Source organism: Erpetoichthys calabaricus, chromosome 16 (genome assembly GCF_900747795.2).
Source record: "Erpetoichthys calabaricus chromosome 16, fErpCal1.3, whole genome shotgun sequence".
Lineage (NCBI taxonomy): Eukaryota > Metazoa > Chordata > Cladistia > Polypteriformes > Polypteridae > Erpetoichthys > Erpetoichthys calabaricus.
This window is the reverse complement of record NC_041409.2, coordinates 52,299,895-52,321,788: the sequence shown is the minus strand read 5'-3', so window position 1 is coordinate 52,321,788 and position 21,894 is coordinate 52,299,895. Positions and strand designations below refer to the sequence as shown.

General features: G+C 39.5%; 1 protein-coding gene across 1 annotated transcript in view; it reads right to left on the bottom strand.

The window, feature by feature from the left end:
* The window catches only part of rmdn3 (regulator of microtubule dynamics 3), a 126,875-nt gene that overhangs the window by 14,906 nt on the left and 90,075 nt on the right, over positions 1-21,894 (bottom strand). Inside the window, exons 9-10 of the mRNA XM_028821642.2 lie at positions 12,856-12,954; positions 4,878-4,931 (exon numbers count right to left, since the gene is read on the bottom strand). Of these exons, the coding sequence (XP_028677475.1) occupies positions 4,878-4,931; positions 12,856-12,954 (153 nt within the window). The remainder of the gene's footprint in view (positions 1-4,877; positions 4,932-12,855; positions 12,955-21,894) is intronic.

Here is a 21,894-nt window from a genome sequence, read left to right as displayed (position 1 = left end):
ATTAAATACAAGAACATAGTTACAAATTACTAGAATATACAGTACATTTATAAGCCTATATATCGTGCATTTAGCAAACAAAAGGAAAACTGCAGCTTCTGCTATGGGTGTGATGCTCCTCCGTGACTCCTGCTGATCGATTTGCCCTCATCAGATGAGACAATACGATTGGTCATTCATGCCATTGTCATTGCTATGAATGATGTGTATTTTACATATTCAGTCTCTAATCAGCTTGGAGCTGCTATCTGCTTATGGGTGCAGTTTATTGCACCACTGATGTTTGGGAAGCTTCAATAACATTATCTAGTGTCACTAATACAGCTTTGAATAAATACATTTTATAGTGATTCACTTGCAGGCATTTGCTGCGGCGAGTTAACTTTGCGACCTATGACTTAAACTAACTGCATGTAAAGTTCTTTCTTTTTGTAATTCTTCAGTGTTCCGGAAATGCCAAGGGGGTCTGTGCTGTCGTTTATCTATATGTTATAGATAATTTGAGCCTCCTCATTCATCAGTGTTTCAAGGAATCAACACGCCATGAATCATCCCACAATTTTTTTTTTTTTAGCATTGAATGTGACCACAGACATCTGTATGAAAGTCATTATAGTAACAAACCAGACTTTACAAACTTAATAATTAGAGTTCCCTTTTTTGTGGCATATCCTCAATTACAGGATATTTTGTAGTTTAAATCTTTTACTAGTGGTCAAATAACATTTAAAAAAACACAAAATGAAGAATAAATCAAATAATTAAAAGGTCAAATGTATTTAATTATTGAGGTATGCGATTGAATCTAATTATGTATGTTACTCTTTATTATTTTACAATATACACACAAATACTCTCCTGATTTGTATGAAAAGTGACAGTGCACTTTCTCGCTAATCCTTATTGCTGCCGTTGGTTTTTAAAGCTCTTTGTAGGACGTGACGACAGGTGCACACCAGGGTTGGTCCCAGAAGGCCTTTAACTGCTGCATTTTTTCTCATACATTACACATCTCAGCGCGGCTTTAGTGTCAGAGGCTTCACTGACTCGTCCTTTTCTAACTACTAGCAATTTTAACACTATAGAACGCACATTTTTTTTTTTTTTAATTATTGCTGTATCTTTTCCTTTCGTGCCTTGCTGACAACAAGGCAATGGGAACCAATGGCATAATAATTTAAATCTAATAAATGATTGATTTTTGTCATTTTTCCAATGTATACTATGGTGTAACTTAATATTTCACTACTTTGCAATGAATGTCAGATTAATTAAAATAATAGTGTAACTAAAAAGGCAGCAACATTAGATACACTAAAACAACTTCTGTCACTGGCAATAAGGTAGCAATAAATGGCATCATTTAAATGTTGTTCATTTTCAATTGATTGTTTAGATTATAATATTTTACCATTTTGTAACAATCATGTAAGATTAATTTAAATGAGACTTTTGCAACTTTAGATGGGCTACAAAAAGCCTGAAAACTTTCTTTGAGGTTTTGTTTGTCATGAAACGGGAACTTCATGAAATCTCAACTCACAACATTTGCTAGGCTTCACTTTTAGCCTGGTCAAAAGGCTAAGACATGGCACTTATTTGCCTCGGTTACCCAGAGTGGCTTTCACTAATCCTCTTTAATGGAACCGAAACTGGCTCAAATATGTGCTACATCTCGACTTAAGCAAGACTTACTTGCTGATCGCGCTTCATGGAATACGCTGTTACATTCTGAGATAAAGGATTTGCCAACAGGGACCATGCAGGTGAACAAAGTGGCAATAGAGAATCCAAAGTGAAGTTAAAAAACAGAGCACAGGTTCAAATATCCGGAAATGAAGCAGCACCAGGAAAAAAAATAAAATAAAAAAAAAATACACAGTAACACACCAAACCTCCTTAAGCGCATTTGAAAGAAACCGTGGAAACTGTGGGAGACCCTCCAGATTTGTCGGGTATAGGGCAGACCCTGGCGGTGATTGGCAGATGGCCCAGACACAAAACACAAGGCACATAACAAAGGCAGCTTATACAAATAAAAAACAAACAATACCTCAAACTAGTAAAAGACATAAGTAATGTTAAATCTCTAACATAATGGACAACATTAACATAAACAAAAGAATCAAACATGAACAAAAGACAGAAAACAAAGATCTGAAGCCCAGCCAGGAAAGGAAACTGGATGAAATATAACACCGTGAAGTAACCGCACACCTAAACGACCCTACCTTACAGAGAGCTAACAAGAAACTGACCGCTTCTGACCGAAACAAGCAAAATTAAAACCTCATGTACACTGATAAGAATTTAACATGGTCATTATTAACTCTTTAACAAATAGGGCATCTGGACCAACCACTGAAACTCACAAAAGACAATCTGGAAAAAGCCATATAACATATTTGGAGAGCACATAACATCTAATAGCATCTTTAAAGAGTAACATCTGCACGTTCCTGTCATGCAAGTGACATTCACCTTCCATCTCCTTGGATGTTTGAGCATTTTTAAGAGGTACAGTTATGATTACATTGCAAACTGCATGAGTCTTCAGTCACTAGTGACCACATATTCATTGTTGAAAAGCTTGTGATCAGATTCATTGGTTTTGCGACCACTAATAAGAAACTCCATCTAGTGACATAGTGGAGTGCCAGCACCAGCTTCATGTCTTTAACACTGGGCACAACTACCTGTAGAAGACTCCCCATTGCCTGAAGGGTGGTCATCAGCAAAAAGCTTAAGGGGAGTGTTGGTGTTCGTTAAAATATTTCTAGAGCTGTTGTAAAATGCTAAATTTTCTCTTGGATGAGACAGACAGATAGATGTGAAAGGCACTGATAGATAGATAGATAGATAGACTTTCCTTTTTTGGGGTCTATCTGACAAGTTAAAAAAAAAAAACAGATGGCCCATGTGCGTAATAGAATAAAATGCTTAAGTAAACGATGTTTTTTTTTTGATACACTAGGGGGCTTTGCTTGCCAACCCCCATGCTTGCACTAGTCTCTTTGCGGTCCTGCTGCTCACGTATGGAGATGCGGATGTAGAATTTACTAACTATTTTACATTACAGCGAGTAATTAACCATATTAAAAAATATTAAAACGTAATAATACAATTTAAATCTGTTTGGCTTTGAAATTAACACGCAAAAACTTTTTACAACTTACATTTTTACTGTTAAACTTAAGTAAAAACAATTTTTTGAATTACATTTTCATCAATATCGTATTGAATTGTGATTCTGTGTTTGGACTTTCATTGTGACAATGCAATGTATAGCTGCCCATGGTAGAAGTTCGTTTCTTTCTATTAAATAAAATGACTTTTTCGAATGTTTGGCTCGGAGATTTGCAAATTGTCTTTGCAAAAGCTATTCTAACAGGAAACTGTAAACATTTTTATACGAATGGCATATCAAGATCTCCTTTGTTGTCTAATGTTATCCCCTGAAGATGTACTATATTATCTTTCTTGGAAACATCCTTCTTTCTACAGTAATTCGGCGGGATATTGAAAGTTGATGTTTTCATTTTCTGCACCATCACCACCAACTGTTTCAGCATAGTCTATTGATACACATTTAACCAATTTGTCGCGTAACCGATCGACAATTTTGGCATTAATTCGTTTGACTTCATCGTTTCTCAGTGTTAAGATTGCCCGCGTACTCATTTCTTCTGTTGATAACCCTTTGTGATGTTTACCCCAATGTACGAAATCTGCATGAAAAGGGCGTCTCATGGTTGAGGGAGACAGCTATTCTAACACCAAAAAAATGACATGACTTTACATATAAACACCATTTTACTTCACCAACTAACTTTCGAAACAAAAACATACTTCTGTTGACTCTGTTGTAGAACTAGAGGGCGTGGTGCACTATTCACACTCTTAATCCTCCGGGCATGCCTCCGCATACTCTACTTTTGAAGGTTGGCATACCAATTATGTTACTACGATACTTACAACCACCAAAACTTTGTAATGGCACCAGGCTTCAGATCAAAGCTCTGCACAAGAACCTCATTGAGGCAACTGTCTTCACTGGAACTGGCTCAGGGAAGACTGTATTTATTCCTGGCATCCCTCTCATACCCTCTGACCTCCCATTCTAATTCAAACGCCTCCAATTTCCAATAAGGGTCTGCTTCGCTATGACAATAAATAAGTCACAGGGTCAGACTCTAAAAAATGTTGCCATTGACTTGACAAAAGATTGCTTCTCACATGGCCAACTGTACGTTGCATGCTCAAGAGTAAGCTCAGCAGACAGCTTGGTCATTTTACAGCCCGAGGGCAGAACTACAAACGTTGTTTTCAAAGAGATCCTTGCATCCTAAAAATGTGCATTTCTCATACGCAATATTTACAATCATAAATTAAACTTTATAATCATCAAATTCACTCTCAATACTAAAATAAGCCTACGACAATTACATTGACAATCATGTTATGTTATTTTTAAAATGTTTCCTTTTCTTTTTCATAACTTCTTTAACACACTACTTCTCTGCTGCGATGGGTATTTTGCTAGTTTTTACAATAAAGTAAGTTAATTTGAAAGTAAACACTTATTTCATGTTGGGCATGTGTGCATTGCTATGAGTCTGTCCAGAAATAGGTGTGCTTTTTAAGAATGAATGAAACAAAGTGGATTTATGGATATAGCACAAATTTACCTTTTTTATTAGAGAAATTGAGTCACACAATTAAAGCAAACTTGACATAAAATGAGCAACATGATTTGGTAATCATTTAAAAGTTCGAAGTACCAAGTGAAAAACAGGAGACTCTAAATGACTAACTGCCATTCACTAGAGAACACAGCTGTTTTAAGAACTTAAATACTGAAAAGACTGTAGTCCTACCTTTACTATATAGAGCCTTGCAGACTTCGAAAAACCAGGACTGAGCTCTTCTGCCTGTAACAGGAAATGCATGCATATTATAGATGAACAACTGCAATTATGTTTTGATATTCAATTAACTACTGAAACTGGATTCATAAATACAGTAAAACAGTAAGTCAGGTCAGCATCAAGAACTTTTGACAAGGGATAAACAAAATTTCATTCCAATGTTACCTCTTCAGTGTTTTAACATACTTCAAATTGAACAAAATCCAGCAAAGCCTAACTCAAATTAATTTAATCTTTCCTTGATTTACATTTCTTCTTATGTAAAGATAATGAATGATAAATGTGTACACAAATCTGGAAATACACTTTAAAAAGAAATATGAATCCCTGCAAAACAAAGCTGCTAGATGCACTGAGTGTTATTTTCAGATTATATTCCGGCAAAACTGTTTGCTCCATTTTTAACTTTAGATGTGGCAAAAAAATGGGGGAGTAAGAACCAAAATCAACAAAGTAAATCTTCGCTATGCAGGGATTCACTTATCTAACATTACAAAAGTGTTATCCGTTAAGCGACACCTGTAGTTTAATCTCGCCTATTTGCACCAAAGGTCCCTGCTGCGGGCTGCATGATGAAGTCTCTCCCTTTCTTCTACAGAACAGATTGCTCGATATAAATCCGTCAGACTACAAAATGGGCCATTCCACAGAGACGGCTTGATGTCAATGCATTATGGCAGGTTACACCTACCAACATGTCTTCTACCTTCATCCTGTTAGATCACGCCCTTGCCTTCGATATAGTCAACCACCAGATTCTTCATTTTCACACTCTCTGACCTTGGCATCACTGGGACTGCACTCAGGTAGATCGACTCCTACCTCTTGGGCAGATCCTACCATGTGTCTTGGTTTGGACAGAAGTTAAGGGTGAAACACACTGTCAATGTAATCAAGGTATATACCCGGGATCGGTGCTCTGTACTCTCCTCTTACGTCCTCTATCATTGAGTCCCATGGCTTTTCTTATCGATGCTCTGCTGATGATATGCAACTGCACCTCTTGTTCCCTGCAGATGTGTGATATCCCGTGTAGTGGGAAGTGGCCCCAGCCTACACTCTGGACATCTGATAGTTCATGAACCGAACAGGATCAGTGGACAGATGAGACACAGACAAAAATTTAAGGGTGAATAGTGCAAGTTTATTTACAAGAGTGCTGTACAACCAAAATGCAGTAGTGTCAGGTGGGCTTTGAGGCACAGTCCTTCAACACTGACACTTCTTCAGAAATAAATAAAAACAAACAAAAAGGAAAAATATGGTGTATTTACAAAAACAGTGCACTCCTACAAAACTACACACACACACACACTCCAATAATGAAGGTTGTCTTCTTTTATCTCTGGCTCAAGACGCTCCTCCAGCAGGAAAGAAAAATGCACAAAAACAAGTGTGTGTATATACAAAAAAAACCCACAAAAAAACAATTGCACCAAACCCAAAATCAAAAACTATCCCAGCACCAAATAAGTATATATACCTCCACCAAAAATAATCACTAGGAGATACAGTAATCCCTCGGTATATCGCGCTTCGCCTTTCGCGGCTTCACTCCATTGCGGATTTTATATGTAAGCATATTTAAATATATATCGCGGATTTTTCGCTGCTTCGCGGATTTCTGCGGACAATGGGTCTTTTAATTTCTGGTACATGCTTCCTCAGTTGGTTTGCTCAGTTGATTTCATACAAGGGACGCTATTGGCAGATGGCTGAGAAGCTACCCAACTTACTTTTCTCTGTCTTGCGCTGACTTTCTCTGATCCTGACGTAGGGGGATTGAGCAGGGGGGCTGTTCGCACACCTAGACGATACGGACGCTCGTCTAAAAATGCTGAAAGATTATCTTCACGTTGCTATCTTTTGTGCAGCTGCTTCCTGAAACGACATGCTGCACGGTGCTTCGCATACTTAAATGTCCTCACAGGTGGCGCAGTGGTAGTGCTGCTGCTTTGCAGTAAGGAGACTGTGGAAGATTGTGGGTTCGCTTCCCGGTTCCTCCCTGTGTGGATAGCGCTTTGAGTACTGAGAAAAGCGCTATATAAATGTAATGAATTTATTTATTTTTTAAAAGCTCGAAGGGCACGTATTGATTTTTGATTGAAAAACAAACTCTGTCTCTCTCTCTCTCCCTGCTCCTGACGGAGGGGGTGTGAGCTGCCGCCTTCAACAGCTTTGTGCCGCGGTGCTTCGCATACTTAAAAGCCAAACAGCCCTATTGATTTGTTTGCTTTTCTCTATCTCTGTGACATGATCTGCTCCTGACTCCTTTGAAGAGGAAGATATGTTTGCATTCTTTTAATTGTGAGACAGAACTGTCATCTCTGTCTTGTCATGGAGCACAGTTTAAACTTTTGAAAAAGAGACAAATGTTTGTTTGCAGTGTTTGAATAACGTTCCTGTCTCTCTACAACCTCCTGTGTTTCTGCGCAAATCTGTGACCCAAGCATGACAATATAAAAATAACCATATAAACATATGGTTTCTACTTCGCAGATTTTCTTATTTCGCGGGTGGCTCTGGAACGCAATTCCCGCGATGGAGGAGGGATTACTGTATATAACTCTATATACAAAAAGAATATCTACAAAAGCCGCCAAAATCACAACTGCCCCTCCAAATAGCTCAGAAGTGCTTACTCCTACCTCGCTTTTAGGTCCACTGACGACCCCTGTTGGCCGGTAACTCCTTAAATATAACCGGCAAGATTGTCCAGCTAATCTGCCAACACGTCAACCTCATGCACTTAACAAGGTAGATGCTAGCGCGTTCACACCACGCTCCGGACAACTATGTATTTAAAACCAAACCCCTGCGGGTCGCGCGTGTATAAACCTTCCGGGACAGCCAATGGCTATGCGGAGCTCAAGCACACCCGCTGCCGACTCCCCAGTAAGTAAAATCATTTCTTTAAAATTATGGGATCCCCATCTCTGACTCAATCAATGCCGGCTTTCTCTTTTAGGCGCGCCGCACTTTAAACCACCTGCACTGGGCAGGCTGCAAGGACACTGGCTTGTAAAAATGAAGACGTGCGGTGGAGCCCGTACTGGCCATTATACCGGCTCCACGTGTGTCCAGACACACCCGCGCCTCACAGCGCTCACCCGCTAGACGGCCCCGCGTTCCTGCGACAGCGTCCTCAACACACCAATGGTAAGCACACTTCCTTAGAACTATATAAATGCTGCTGCTTCACTTTCAAGGCCTCTTCATCTTAAATTTGGTAATGTGCGGCAATGACCACACAGTATCAGCTAGGATCTCTGTGTGTCTCACTGATATTGCAACCTGGATGAAGGAACGCCAGCTCCAGCTGAACCTGGCAAAACATCCCAACTGGTCTGTATATTCAGCACCCATCTCACTCACAATTGCGAACACCCGCAGAGTCGGTACACAACCTTTGAGTGGTAATAGTTTTTTATTTGTCAGTTCAGAGACCATGTTGCTATGGTCTCTTGGTCTTGCACATTCACTCTGTACAATATCTACAAGATCAGGCCATATCTGACAGAGTATGCAGCCCCACTTTGGTACTGTTAAATCTGGACTGCTGTAACTCTTGGCTGGCAGGAGTATGGGCATTGTCACCAAGCTACTGCAGATGGTTCAAAATGCAGCAGCACATCTGCTATTCACCTAGCTGAGGCAGACACATGCCATTCCTCTTTTCAGATCACTACAACTGGCTCTCATTCAAGTTAAAATCCTTAATGCTTGCGTACAGGACAGTCAGGGGGTTAGCACCTAAATATAGAAAAGACGCATGTGAGGTCCCATACTCCCCCTTCATCACTTAGGTCTGCTGATGAATGCCCTGTGGTGATTTCACTTCTGTATGGTATTAAATCTCAGTCCAGACTCTTTTCATGTGTAGCTCTTAGATGGTGGAACAAGCTGCCCACCTACACTCGGAATGCCGACTCCCTAAATGTGCTTAAGATGCATTTGAAAACCATCCTGTTAGGTGCATTTCTGTCTAACTGTATTAGCTGTTAGGTTTTGTAACCTAGGAAATGCAACTTGCTTATATTTTGTTCTGAGATCTCCACTTGTGATGATCAATTCTGCACCCTTGTCCTGTAACACTTGTTCAAAAACTGTCCCCAGACTGAAGTTTATTTGATTATGTTGTCCAGTTTTGTAAGTCACTTTGGATAAAAGTATCTGCTAAGCAAAAACATAAATGTTAATATTATCTTTTTTGCATATAAAGGACCACATTTCAATCCAAATACTGCATCTTGCATGTTTGCTTGCCAGCTGAACTGATTTTTACACAAACTTTGCATGTAGGTTGCCATCAGTTTAACTTAAAAGAAAGGCCATATGGTGTTTCAACTAGTGCCGGGCAACGATTACATTTTTTAATCTTGATTACTCGCATGCTTGTCTGATTAATCGTGATTAATCGCAGACAATCACATTGTTATGTGCAAAGTAGTGTATTGCGTGTATTTGGTTTGCAAACACTTACACAAATAAGGTGCTTTTTAACAACAGTATTCCCTTTACATAGTAGCAGTTAAAATATTTCTTGTAAATCTCAACATAAACATTAATGTAATCAAATCAAATATAAAACCAAAGCTATTTGCCATTGCCAGGGCATTAACATTTTATCTAGTTTGTCATAGAAAAACAAGTTACCCTCAGAGTCCAGATTCACAATCACAACATTATAACAGGCACCTTCTGAGCAACAGCAAGTTAACATTTCTAAATCCGTTTTCTTTTTTATCTGAACAGATACAAGCAGAAACATTTTCTTTTATCAGGGAGCAGCATAAACAGTCTTCAGTAGCAACTCTTTGAGGGTTAATATTTTTCCAAAAAACTCAGTTTTGTGAAAAGCGCACAAAGCAATAGTTTCACACATAAATCAACATAAAACGTCTGTCGGCGTCTGTTTGCAGCAGCAGTGGCTCGACGGCCAGCAGGAATGCACGGTGGGCTGGCTGTCTTTGTGAGACAGGTGCGCGGGGGTGGCAGTTACAGTGAGACGCAATATGGTTTGTACCTCCTGTCATCGTAAGTGTCTGTCCTCCCAGGCAAACGCTGCCATCGGTGCATCAGCTACACAAACATGTTCAGCACCACGATCAGCTGGGGACCAATCAGCTGATGCTGGTACCTCACTTTTGTTTTCGCCCTACATCTCCAAAGCACTTGCATCAAAATGCCCACATGCCATTTTAGAAGCGGTTTGTTCTTCACTACTCATGCATGCACAGGGAATCAAGACCAAATCAACAAAGCTAACTTTCCTTCTAGCAAAAGTGTATTGGAAAGAGCTGTAACAAGAAGATTGCTAGCGAGACTGAGGCTTTCAAAATAATAATAAATAACAAAAACTGCATTAACGCGCGATAAAATAATTGACGCCGTTAATTAATTAATGCGCTAACATGATAATAATGCGTTAACTCGCCCAGCCCTAGTTTCAAAATTGTTACTGGGAAGGGTGGCTGAAATGGAAGGGGGTGAGGTGGCTGTGGGTAAAAAATGTATCACTCCAACACGGCTGAGTTGAAGTTCTTGAAATTTTGAATGCTTATTACAGTTGATACAATTGAAAACAGATATTAAAGCCTCTCAAAAGTTCCATCGAGAAATGGGGTTGTAATGAGGAAAAGGGTGGAAAACAAAAATCATGCTTCCTACTATAAAAGTTTTACTCTGTTGGCCTAGCCCTCTTTCTCATGGGTGGGGGGTGATTTGATTCAAGCCTAATTTTGTACCCTAGGTTCTTGTCTATAAGCCGGACTCATGTATAAGCCGGAGACCAAAAATCATACGATTTTTTAAAATAAAATCGTATCATAGATAAGCCGGACTCATGGATAAGCCGAACGTACTATAACCTATAACTAATAGAAGGGAGGGAGGTCAGTGGTCTCACTCGCACCCATTTAATTTCTTTAAGGGGGGAGAGAGTGTGAGATATTGGCGTCTCTCTCACTCCCCGCATGGCGCGGTTGGAGCGGCCGGAGCACGTTCTTTCTGCTCTGGGCGTCGCCGAGTCAACACGCGCGCATAGCGGTCATTTAAATTGTGATTTTATATGTAAGCATATTTAAATATATATCGCGGATTTTTTGCTGGTTCGCAGATTTCTGCGGACAATGGGTCTTTTAATTTCTGGTACATGCTTCCTCAGTTGGTTTGCCCAGTTGATTTCATACAAGGGACGCTATTGGCAAGATGGCTGAGAAGCTATCCAGCTTACTTTTCTCTGTCTCTCTTGCGCTGACTATCTGTGATCCTGACGTATGGGGATTGAGCAGGGGGGCTGTTTGCACACCTAGACAATACGGACGCTCGTCTAAAAATGCTGAAAGATTATCTTCACGTTGCTATCTTTTGTAAAGCTGATTCCTGAAAAGACATGCTGCACAGTGCTTCACATACTTAAAAGCTCGAAGGGCACGTATTGATTTTTGACTGAAAAACAAACTCTGTCTCTCTCCCTCTTCCTGCTCCTGACGGAGGGGGTGTGAGCTGCCGCCTTCAACAGCTTTGTGCCGCGGTGCTTCGCATACTTAAAAGCCAAACAGACATATTGATTTGTTTGCTTCACTCCTTTGAAGAGGAAGATATGTTTGCATTCTTTTAATTGTGAGACGGAACTGTCATCTCTGTCTTGTCATGGAGCACAGTTTAAACTTTTGAAAAAGAGACAAATGTTTGTTTGCAGTGTTTGAATAACGTTCCTGTCTCTCTACAACCTCCTGTGTTTCTGCGCAAATCTGTGACCCAAGCATGACAATATAAAAATAACCATATAAACATATGGTTTCTACTTCGCGGATTTTCTTATTTCGCGGGTGGCTCTGGAACGCAACCCCCGCGATGGATGTATAAGCCGGATTTATGTATAAGCCGATATTCTATTTTTTCATTTTCACAACTTTTTTCCTTAGATAAGCCGCGGCTTATAGACAAGAACTTAGGGTAAAATATGACTTGTTGGGTGGGATGTTATTTGATTTTAATAAATTCAATAAAATGTTTAAAATAAAAATCATGTTATCACACCAAAACAGTTCAGTCAATGGTGATGAATTAGGTATATAGTTTAGGTTTAGCCCTACTTACAATGAAAGCCACATTCCACATCAGTGACTCAATGGAAATGACAGCAGAGGGTGATGGGGGGCCAAAACAGATATGGCACATCACTCCAAAACAGCTATAAGTATTTTCAGAAAATTTTGTATTTACATTATTCCATCCATCCATCCATCATCCAACATGCTATATCCTAACTACAGGGTCATGGGGGTCTGCTGGAGCCAATCCCATCCAACATAGGGTGCAAGGCAGGAAACAAACCCCAGGCACCACAGGACACACACACCAAGCACACACTAGGGGCAATTTTAGGATTGTGGGAGGAAACCAGAGCATCTGGAGGAAACCCACGCAGACACGGGGAGAACATGCAAACTCCTAGCAGGGAGTACCCCGGAAGCGTTCCCAGGTCTCCTAACTGCAAGGCAGCAGAGCTACCACTGTTCCACCAAGCCACCCTATTCACATTATTGTTCAGGCAATTTAAAACACAAGCTTCATGGAATTTTGAAGAATTTTATTAGGGAGTTATGGGAGGGCCAACAACACAAAACCATGCATTATTCTAAAACAGCTGAGTGGATGTTCAATTAAATTGGCATTTATGTTACAGTTAATCCAACTTAACAAAGAATTTACCTAACCATGATAAGCAATGTCTAAATTGAGCAAAGGACGTCATTTTTAATTTGAAGCATTTAACATTAATTAAATAGGCTTCCCATGACTGCTGGATCGCACTTTGGGTGAAAGTTATTAAAAGAAAACACATCACAATTAGAACATTTTCTCATACACTCGCATTAACAGTTCTCAATTTGCATCTTTTCTTTTATAGTAAAAATACCTTGAGGAAGTCCTGTAATGCATCACTGACAGTGGCACTGGGAGGATTCTCATATAAGGCAGCTGCCGCCTTTCTCTCCAGCCAGCCCAAGTTGGACACCTGTGCAGGTAAAGTAGACAGCATCAAAAGAATAATTTTACATAAAACACACTCATAAAAGACCTATTATAATATCCAGAATAAAACTGTTAATCAAAAAAATGTATTTAAATAATAAAAAAAAATTTATCTCTGGTTTTATGTTGCAGTTTTGTCATTCACAAGGACCATTCTTAAATTCTGTTTTGTGGTTTGTACCTGACAATTTTGGCCACTCTTATTTCTCTGCAAAGAACAATCTAGACGAGAACAGGCCATTCGGCCCAACAAAGCTGTCCAGTCCTATCCATTTAATTCTTCTGAAACAACATCAAGTGGAGTTTTGAGTTCCCTAAAGTCTTACTGTCTACCATGCTACTTGGTCGCTTATTCCATGTGTCTGTGGTTCTCTATGGAAAGAAAAACTTTCTAATGTTTGTGTGAAATTTACCCTTAAATTTCCAACTGTGTCTGCGTGTTCTTGATGAATTCATTTTAAAATAACAGTCTCGATCCACTGGACTAATTCCCTTCATAATTTTAATCACTTCAGTCATGTCACCTCTTAAACTTCTTTTGCTTAAACTGTAAAGGCGCAGCTCTTTTAATCTTTCCTCATAATTCAACCCCTGCAGCTCTGGAATCATCCTAGTTGCTCTTCTCTGGTCTTTTTCTAGTGTTACTGTGTCCTTTTTGTAGCCTGAAGACCAGAACTGCACCCAGTACTCCAGATGAGGCCTCACCAGTGTGTTATAAAGCTTGAGCAGAATCTCCTGTGACTTCTACTCCACACATCAGGGTGCTATATAACCTGACATTCTGTTAGCCTTCTTAATGGCTTCTGAACACTGTCTGGAAGTTGATAGCGTAGAGTCCACTACAACTCGTAATCCTTCTCATAAGGTGTACTATCGATTTTTAGACCTCCCATTGTGTATTCAAACATCACATTTTTACTTCAGTCTGTCATACTTCATGTTTACCGACATTAAATTTCATCAGCCACTAATCTGTCCAAGCCTGTATGCTGTCCAAGTCCCTCTGTGATGATTCAACAGATTCCAGTTTATCTATCAATCCACCTATCTTGGTATTATTTGCAAACTTAACCAGCTTGTTACTTATATTCCTATATTAAAAATAGCAGCGGCCCCTGCACTGCCCCCTGCTGGACACCACTCTTAACATCAGCCAATTCTATTAGCAATTATCACCAGATAAATAATATATGCTCCACTTTGATCATATCCTTTTGTTGCCTCCTCATAGAGTTCCAGCATGTTCGTAAAATATGACCTCCCTCTTCTGACCCCATGCTGACTGTTAAGTAAAATTCCTGTCCTTGCCATGTGCTGCTCACTCTTATCCTTAATAATTCCTACCATTAATTTTCCCGTGATTCATGTTAAGCTTACTGGTCTATAGTGGCTTGGATCTGCCCAGTCACCCTGCTTATATAATGGGATGATATTTGCCATTTTCTAGTGTGCAGTGACTTCCTAAAAATGTGTCAAGGGTCACTTACCTTCTTAAGAACTTGAGGGTAAATATTATATGTTCCTGGTGATTTGTTTGATTTCAGCCTATTTAATCTGAGCAGCACTTCTCCCTCTACAATTTCTAAATCACTCAACCTCCTCAGTAGTCCGATTTACCTCTGGGGGGTTATCCACTTCATCACTTGGGAAGACCTCAGAAAAATGCAAGTTTAGAGCATCTGCTATTTCACTGTCTGTACTTTATAATTCCCCCTTTACTATATTCCTGATTCATTTCAACTCCTCATTGACTGAAAGATTAATTTCATTCAAAAATCATAACAACTCTCTAGACCTCTACTAGGACTGCTGATTTTTAACCTCAGCAAGTCAAAATCATTCCAAAAAAGGCTGGAAAACACGTAAATGAAATATTACAAATGAGGTTAGTGCAGTTCGCTTTAAAAGAAAGACAACAAAAAATTACTTAAAAAATTTAGCAAACTGAAATCTGAACTTTTAAGTGATGCTAATGTGTGTTCTGTATTTAATTACTATTATAAGCCAAAACTTTGAACACAGGAAAGCCTCAAAACACTAGACATGACAAATATCACGTGTCGGAGAAATGATCAGTACATAAAAAGGGTTATGCCAGCATAATCAATATCATTAGCGTCAAACACCATGTGACATGTGAACTATACTGAATACCTCCAAAATTAAAGACACTGGGACGGGTTCAACTTCCTTTCAATTGCTGTTTCCTGTTGAATTTATGGCAGAAATTCACTCTCAATGTGATCTGCATAAACTGGAGTTATGTCTTCATAACTCTATCTCCAAGTAGTGTTATCTAATGTATTTCAGTGTAGACTTTAGCTATTAGCAGAACTGGAAGTCTTAAATATAATTATATAGGAATTTTGTGTTTGAACTTTTAATTTTGTTTGTGAATCTACTTAATGTTCTGAATTTCTAAACTAAACTGAAGAAAATAATGTACAGTTTAGACATTGGATTCAGGTGAGGGGACACTGGCACATGCATGTTGTTGCTGCTCCTCCCTGTTAACAACACTTTTCGCAAAATTCGCCTTAATTCTGCACTTTTAGATTTGTTTTATTTCATTTATTGTACGTATAGTTCGTGGATACAGCCGATTCGAATTGCATGGATTTGGCTTAATATTTACAGATTTTATGGACTCCACTTTAACTGGAAACAGCTGAGTCTGTGGATCACGGGACGAGACCTACGAACATTTCTTTGTACCTGGCGATCTAGGACCTCGGGATGATCTGTCTCCGTGATTATATTCGCTATGCTGATCTGCTCCCATTTCATCTACAGTACTCTACGACTGGGAACTGATCTGATGTTCATACTAACCTGGCTTATGGCTCCGGGGCAATCACGCCTGAAATTACCAAGCATTTCTGTTTGTGGCTGTGTATTGGAACCTCCAAATCCTACTACCTCCTCCTGCTATGCTTTCTGCTGCTTGCTATCGCCGCTCACCTACGCTACCACACCCGCCTGTCCTACCAGTTCCGCTGTGCTGTGCTGCTTCTACAATGCTATTCAGATAAGTATTGCCCAGAATCATGCTAAAATACTCTCATGACAAACTCCTTCTTATTAAACAGTTTGTCCAGAGCAAATGGTCTGACTGGAACATCCTAAAAGATGCCGGTATTTTGCAGCGCCCGAAATATGTAAATCGCAGGTCAGGTCGCCGCCACCGCCGGGCTGCGAATGAAAAGTCCACCGGCAGCATTTGCTCAGGAATAAGCCGTCCTTCTCATGGCCCTGGAAATAGAAGTGTCAGTGTGCCAAATTTACATTATGTGGAAATAAACCCTGATCACTGCTCTGTGCAAAAAGAAGCCTCATTAACTAATATTGCACTGTTTAACTCGAGGTCTCTTAATGGCAAAGCATTGGTGCTGTCAGAACTCATCACTGACACCAAACTTGATATTCTATGTTTAACGGAGACATGGCAAAAACCAAATGAATTTACGTCTCTCACAGAGGCAACACCTCCCAGATTCACTTTCCACACAGCCTCACAGCTCAAGGCAAGGCGGCGGGCTTGCAGTAATTGTCAGACTTAAACATCAAACGAATCCCAATTGACTGTCCATTGTCTTTTGAGTGCCTGGCTCTTAAACTAATAATGGAATCAGGTCCCATCTCACTCATTGTTCTTTATCATCCCCCAAAATACAATGCATCCTTCTTATCTGATCTGATTGAACTTTTGACCCACCTAAGCTCTTACTCTCACAGAATTATCCTTCTTGGTGATTTCAACATCCATATTGACATTACTACATCTAAACTGAGAAATGAATTCCTATCCTTACTGGACTGTTTTGACTTGACACAACATGTTGATTTTCCCACCCACTCTGGTGGTCATATACTGGACCTGACCTGCACTTCTGGACTACCTGTTGCCAACATTTACAGCACTGATTTGGGACTCTCTGACCATAAAGCAGTATTTTTCACTGCCTCACTGCCTTTCCCTCCTCATACCTGTAAACGACAAATTTCTTACAGAAACTTTAAAAATATCTGTCCCTCTATCCTTTCTGGATCCATTTCTGATCTTTTACTTTCTGCACCTATTCCATCAACACTATATAGTCTTGTTGACCACTTTAACTCAGCCCTTCATTCAGCAATAGATAAAACAACTCCTTTAAAACATAAGGAGGTTTCCTTTAAACATTCAGCTCCTCAGAATTGCGATCTATGAAAGCAGCTGGTCAACGCCTTGAGAGAATGTCACGTAAGTCTGGCTTCATTGTGCACATCCAGGCTTTCTCTGACCACCAAAGAGCTTACAGAGAAGCACTAACTGCTGCCAAGAACACCCACTATGGTAGAATAATAGAAAGTGACCACGATAACCCAAGGGTTTTGTTCTCTGTAGTTAATAAACTACTCCAACCCGCATCTGGCCCAACTACCTCTTCTACTGAAGTCTGTGAGGAATTCCTCCACTTTTTCTGTAACAAAATTTAAAGATTTAAATAATTCAACTAACATACATACATCATGTTTATATCTCTCCCTGTTTTCCCACTCCATACAGCTCCTACTCTAAGTTCTCACCAGTCACATCTGCATTTGTTAATACCCTGCTTTGTAAAATAAAGCCGACTACTTGTGTACTGGACCCCATCCCTAGCACACTACTTAAATCCTGCCTTCATGCCATAATCCCGACTGTTACAACAATAATAAACTCATCCCTTGACACTGGCTCTGTGCCGCTCACTTTTAAAATTGCTTCTGTAACCCCAATGTTAAAAAAGTCTGGTCTTGATGCTGACAATCTTAACAATTTTCGGCCTATTTCCCACTTACCTTTCCTGTCAAAAGTTCTTAAGCGTGTTGTAGCTTCCCAACTCACCAATTACTTAACCTCTAATAACTTGATGGAACCCTTTCAGTCTGGTTTCAGGGTGCGGCACAGCTGTGAAACTGCTCTGCTACGGGTAACCAATGATTTGCTTATGGCAGCAGACTCTGGACAAACCAGCATATTAATTCTGTTAGACCTCAGTGCAGCATTTGACACTGTCAGACATAACATTCTACTGTCCAGAATGGAGAACATGCTGGGTATCTCTGGCACTGTCCTCCAGTGGTGTCATTTTTCATTCCTGCCTCTCTTACTCCGTCCACATAAATCACATTAAGAAACTTTCTTACTTTCACCTCCATAACATATCCCGTGTTCGCTCCTTCCTGTCCTTCTCTAATGCTGAGAAACTTGTCCATGCTTTTATCACATCCCACATCGATTATTGTAATTCCCTACTGGCAGGTGCCCCTTCTAATCTTATATCACAGCTCCAGCTTATTCAAAACTCAGCTGCAAGAGTCCGTTCACAAACCAGTAGTGAGCACATCACACCCATCCTGCTCCATCTTCACCGACTCCCTGTGTCTCACAGAATCGAATATAAAATCCTACTAATAACCTACAAAGCCTTAAATAACCTCGCACCAAACTACATCAGTGACCTTCTCCATCACTATGTGCCTGCCCGCCCACTAAGGTCCTCTGATTCTGGCAATCTTGTTGTGTCCCACACTAACCTGCACTCTATGGGTGACAGGGCCTTCAGCTGTATAGCGAGCGCCCAGACTCTAGAATGACCTACCGAAATTAATCAGGTCAGCTGACTCCATGAATTCTTTTAAAAAAACAACTCAAAACTCATCTGTTCAGGAAGGCTTTTAGCTCTACTTGACTTTATTATCCTTCTCTCAGTTTACCTCTCTGTCAAGATGCTCATGTAACCTGTGTGTGTGTGTGTGTGTGTGTGTGTGTCTGTGTGTGTGTGCTAGACCTTCAATTATGTTGTCTGTTAGGCCTTTTCTCTGAATTCACTGTCAATCTTTATTTATTTATCTGGTTTGTACAATGCTATATACCCTGCCGTTTTTTCTTATATTCTGTAAGTGCCTTGAGCATGGGAAAGGCGCTATATAAATAAAATGTATTATTAGACAATAGGACATCTTTTCAGAAGTGCAATGAACCTCTGTTATAATCTGCCTTGTGGGAAAGGAAAGGAATTTCTTTTTCAATAAGGATCAGGACATGAAACGCAAGACAGAAATCAAGAGAAGTCTATAACCAAAAGGTCAGTCAGTCCTACCTTTTGTCAAAGCCTAATTCAGAAACAAAAGAAGTATAGTCAAAAAAGAAAAACAAGAAGTCTAGAAAAAGCAAAAGCAAAGCTCAACACGTGAAACGTGCTGCGATTCAAACTTCGGATGAGCCATTTTGTGGTGATCCTTTATACCGCTGCGCTGCTGACCGACACAATAACCATAACAAAGCTATAGCAACAAATGGTGGTACTGTGATAAAAAAAGAAGTGAAAAAAAATGAATATGTTTAAATATGTTTTGAATAAAGTTATACTGGGCAAAAAACTAAATCAGCAAAAGTGAAAAGCATAAAGGGAAAAAAAGAATTTCCAAAACAGATGCAAAATAAATCCAAGGAAATATGAAAAAAGAAACCAAATCCTAACACTGCAACAGGATTTTTTCATTCTCAGCTTCTTTTGGGTCAGACAGTCTCTGGACATATGAAGACGCACAAGAGTCTGCGCTGCCTTTGTCTGAGGTTCAGAGCCAAAACACAGTTGTTTTTTCTTGCCTTTGCTTTTAAGATGGCAAGCTCCAGCCCAACACTTTTCCCTTTCCCTAAAGGTCTCCCAGTGGGCACTCTCCATTCACTAGAACATTAATAATCAGAACACAAAAGGAACTTAATTATAGAATTAGCGACCATTTACATGTTATTCAGACAAAAGGAAAGAATACAGACAATGGAGTGAATGATTTACATTACTGTTAAATTAAGGCAGTGATAGTACACTAACAGTCTGCTATTTTCCAAGGTGAACAAACAATTCCATCCTTAAGTTTAAGTTTACTTTATGTATTTACTCTCAAACAGCGACATGCAACAAAACAAAGCAACAAACAAACACTTAGAATTTCACAGACAGAGTGGATGCTTTAGCTTCATGCAAAATGTGCTCATAGTTGCAGTAATGCTCTTATCATTGGAAATACTGTGTTTGGTAGATATTTTACTTACTTTTTGTTTCATATTGATTTCATTGATTTATTATATTACTACTTGATGTTTTGAAATCTAATCAACTTAGACGTCAAGAGTTAACATTTGCAGTGCACCATCTGTTTGAATGTATTTTGTAGTGCATGTAGTAATAAAATGGACTGCATTTGTCATTCCAACAGATGGCGCCCACAGACATATGTAGTATTGCATTATTACTGCAAAAGTTTGTGATGTGTCATCTGTTGGAATGACAAATACAATGCATATGTCTTGGATTTGGAATGGGATTCATAAAAGCAATGTTAAGTGAAGCACCATCTGTTGGAATGACAAGAGAAAGCAATCACACAGACACTTATCCTTTTATTAAGGTGAATATACATAAATGTTAAACTCTGCATTCCTGTTGTTAAAATGTTCCTAATGTAGTTATCCCATTCCACCTACTCACATCTACTGTTACTTTTAGAATCTGTCAGAATTTAGGTAACACGTTAATACGTTGTGACTAAGTGAACAGACTATACAGGCTGGACCTTTACAACATTTCACTGCCAACAATGAAATAAATATATGCTTTATGGTCAGTGAAATCAGAAAAAAGGAACTGGAGGATTGTTTCCCTTTGAACATTATTTGTTAACACAAATTAATGACCAGTTTTCTTTTACATAAATAAATAAGTAAATAAATATACACACACACGCACGCACACACACACACACACACACACACACACACACAAACGGCCAATAATTTATGACTGAAATTGCAGTATTTTCAGTTAAATCTAAAACTCACTTTGCATAATATTGGATTTTTACAGACATACAACTCAATAAAAGTATGTTTTTTAGTGACACACAGGGGCAGGAATCCAAGAGAGGACATACAACAATGCAACTTTCTGGGCTTTTTTGAATTTTTTTTAATTTCATGTCTAGAAGTGGGGTGGGCTGTGCACTTGCCTTCTACACCCCAGTTTCCCCCTCTCAGTGTCTCCAGTCCTGGCTTCTCTTCTATCTGTCAAGGAGTGCTTGCCCTAAGTAATATATTAAGACAAATGCCCTTCAGACGCAAGTTGGCTTTTAATCCAAATTTGGGTACTTCTTGTATGAGCTAGCTCAGACATTTGTGTCACTAGAAATAGAAGGACACCATACCAGAATTATCTAGCGGCTGCTTGTTGCCATAAGACTGCCAAGTCACCATAACTGCGCCTCAGCTGCCTGCCTTTAAAAGCCAACATAGACACAGTCTTGGGCAATGTGATGACATCTAAAGACTGGAGAGTAAGAAGTGGCCTCCTGCCTGGTCCCATTTTACTCAACCTGGAACTATGAGCTACCCTCTTTGAATCAGGAGGTATTCAGAGCTTCTGTCCACCTTCTGTGGCTTCAATTTCATTACTCTCTCGCTCTGCATGTACAGAATTCTGGCACCTGTTGGCACTACATGGCCTCCGTTACCCTGGGGAAAGTTTTGCATGTTTTGTCCCAGCTAACTTTCCTATGAGTTGGGAGTATTTTGCTAGCTCATGTCCTGAACAGCTTGCCATCCTTGCAGGTTATATAAAATTCTAGATTGTATAAGAGAACAGTACTTGAGAATGTCAAGCCATGTACTCTTTTGGATAAAACCAAACTACAACTGTTTCAGACAACTAGATCCTTTATTTCCAATCTAGTACAGAACAATGAAGAACTCCAAAATTTGTAAGGGAAAAGTTTACATCCAGCATTAAACATTAAAAAATAATATTAAAACAGCACCTGGAATCACCAAATCAGCCAAAAATGGGCCATAAAATTGCAAAATGCTTATATCTAGTAGGGGGCACACAATCCCTGGGAA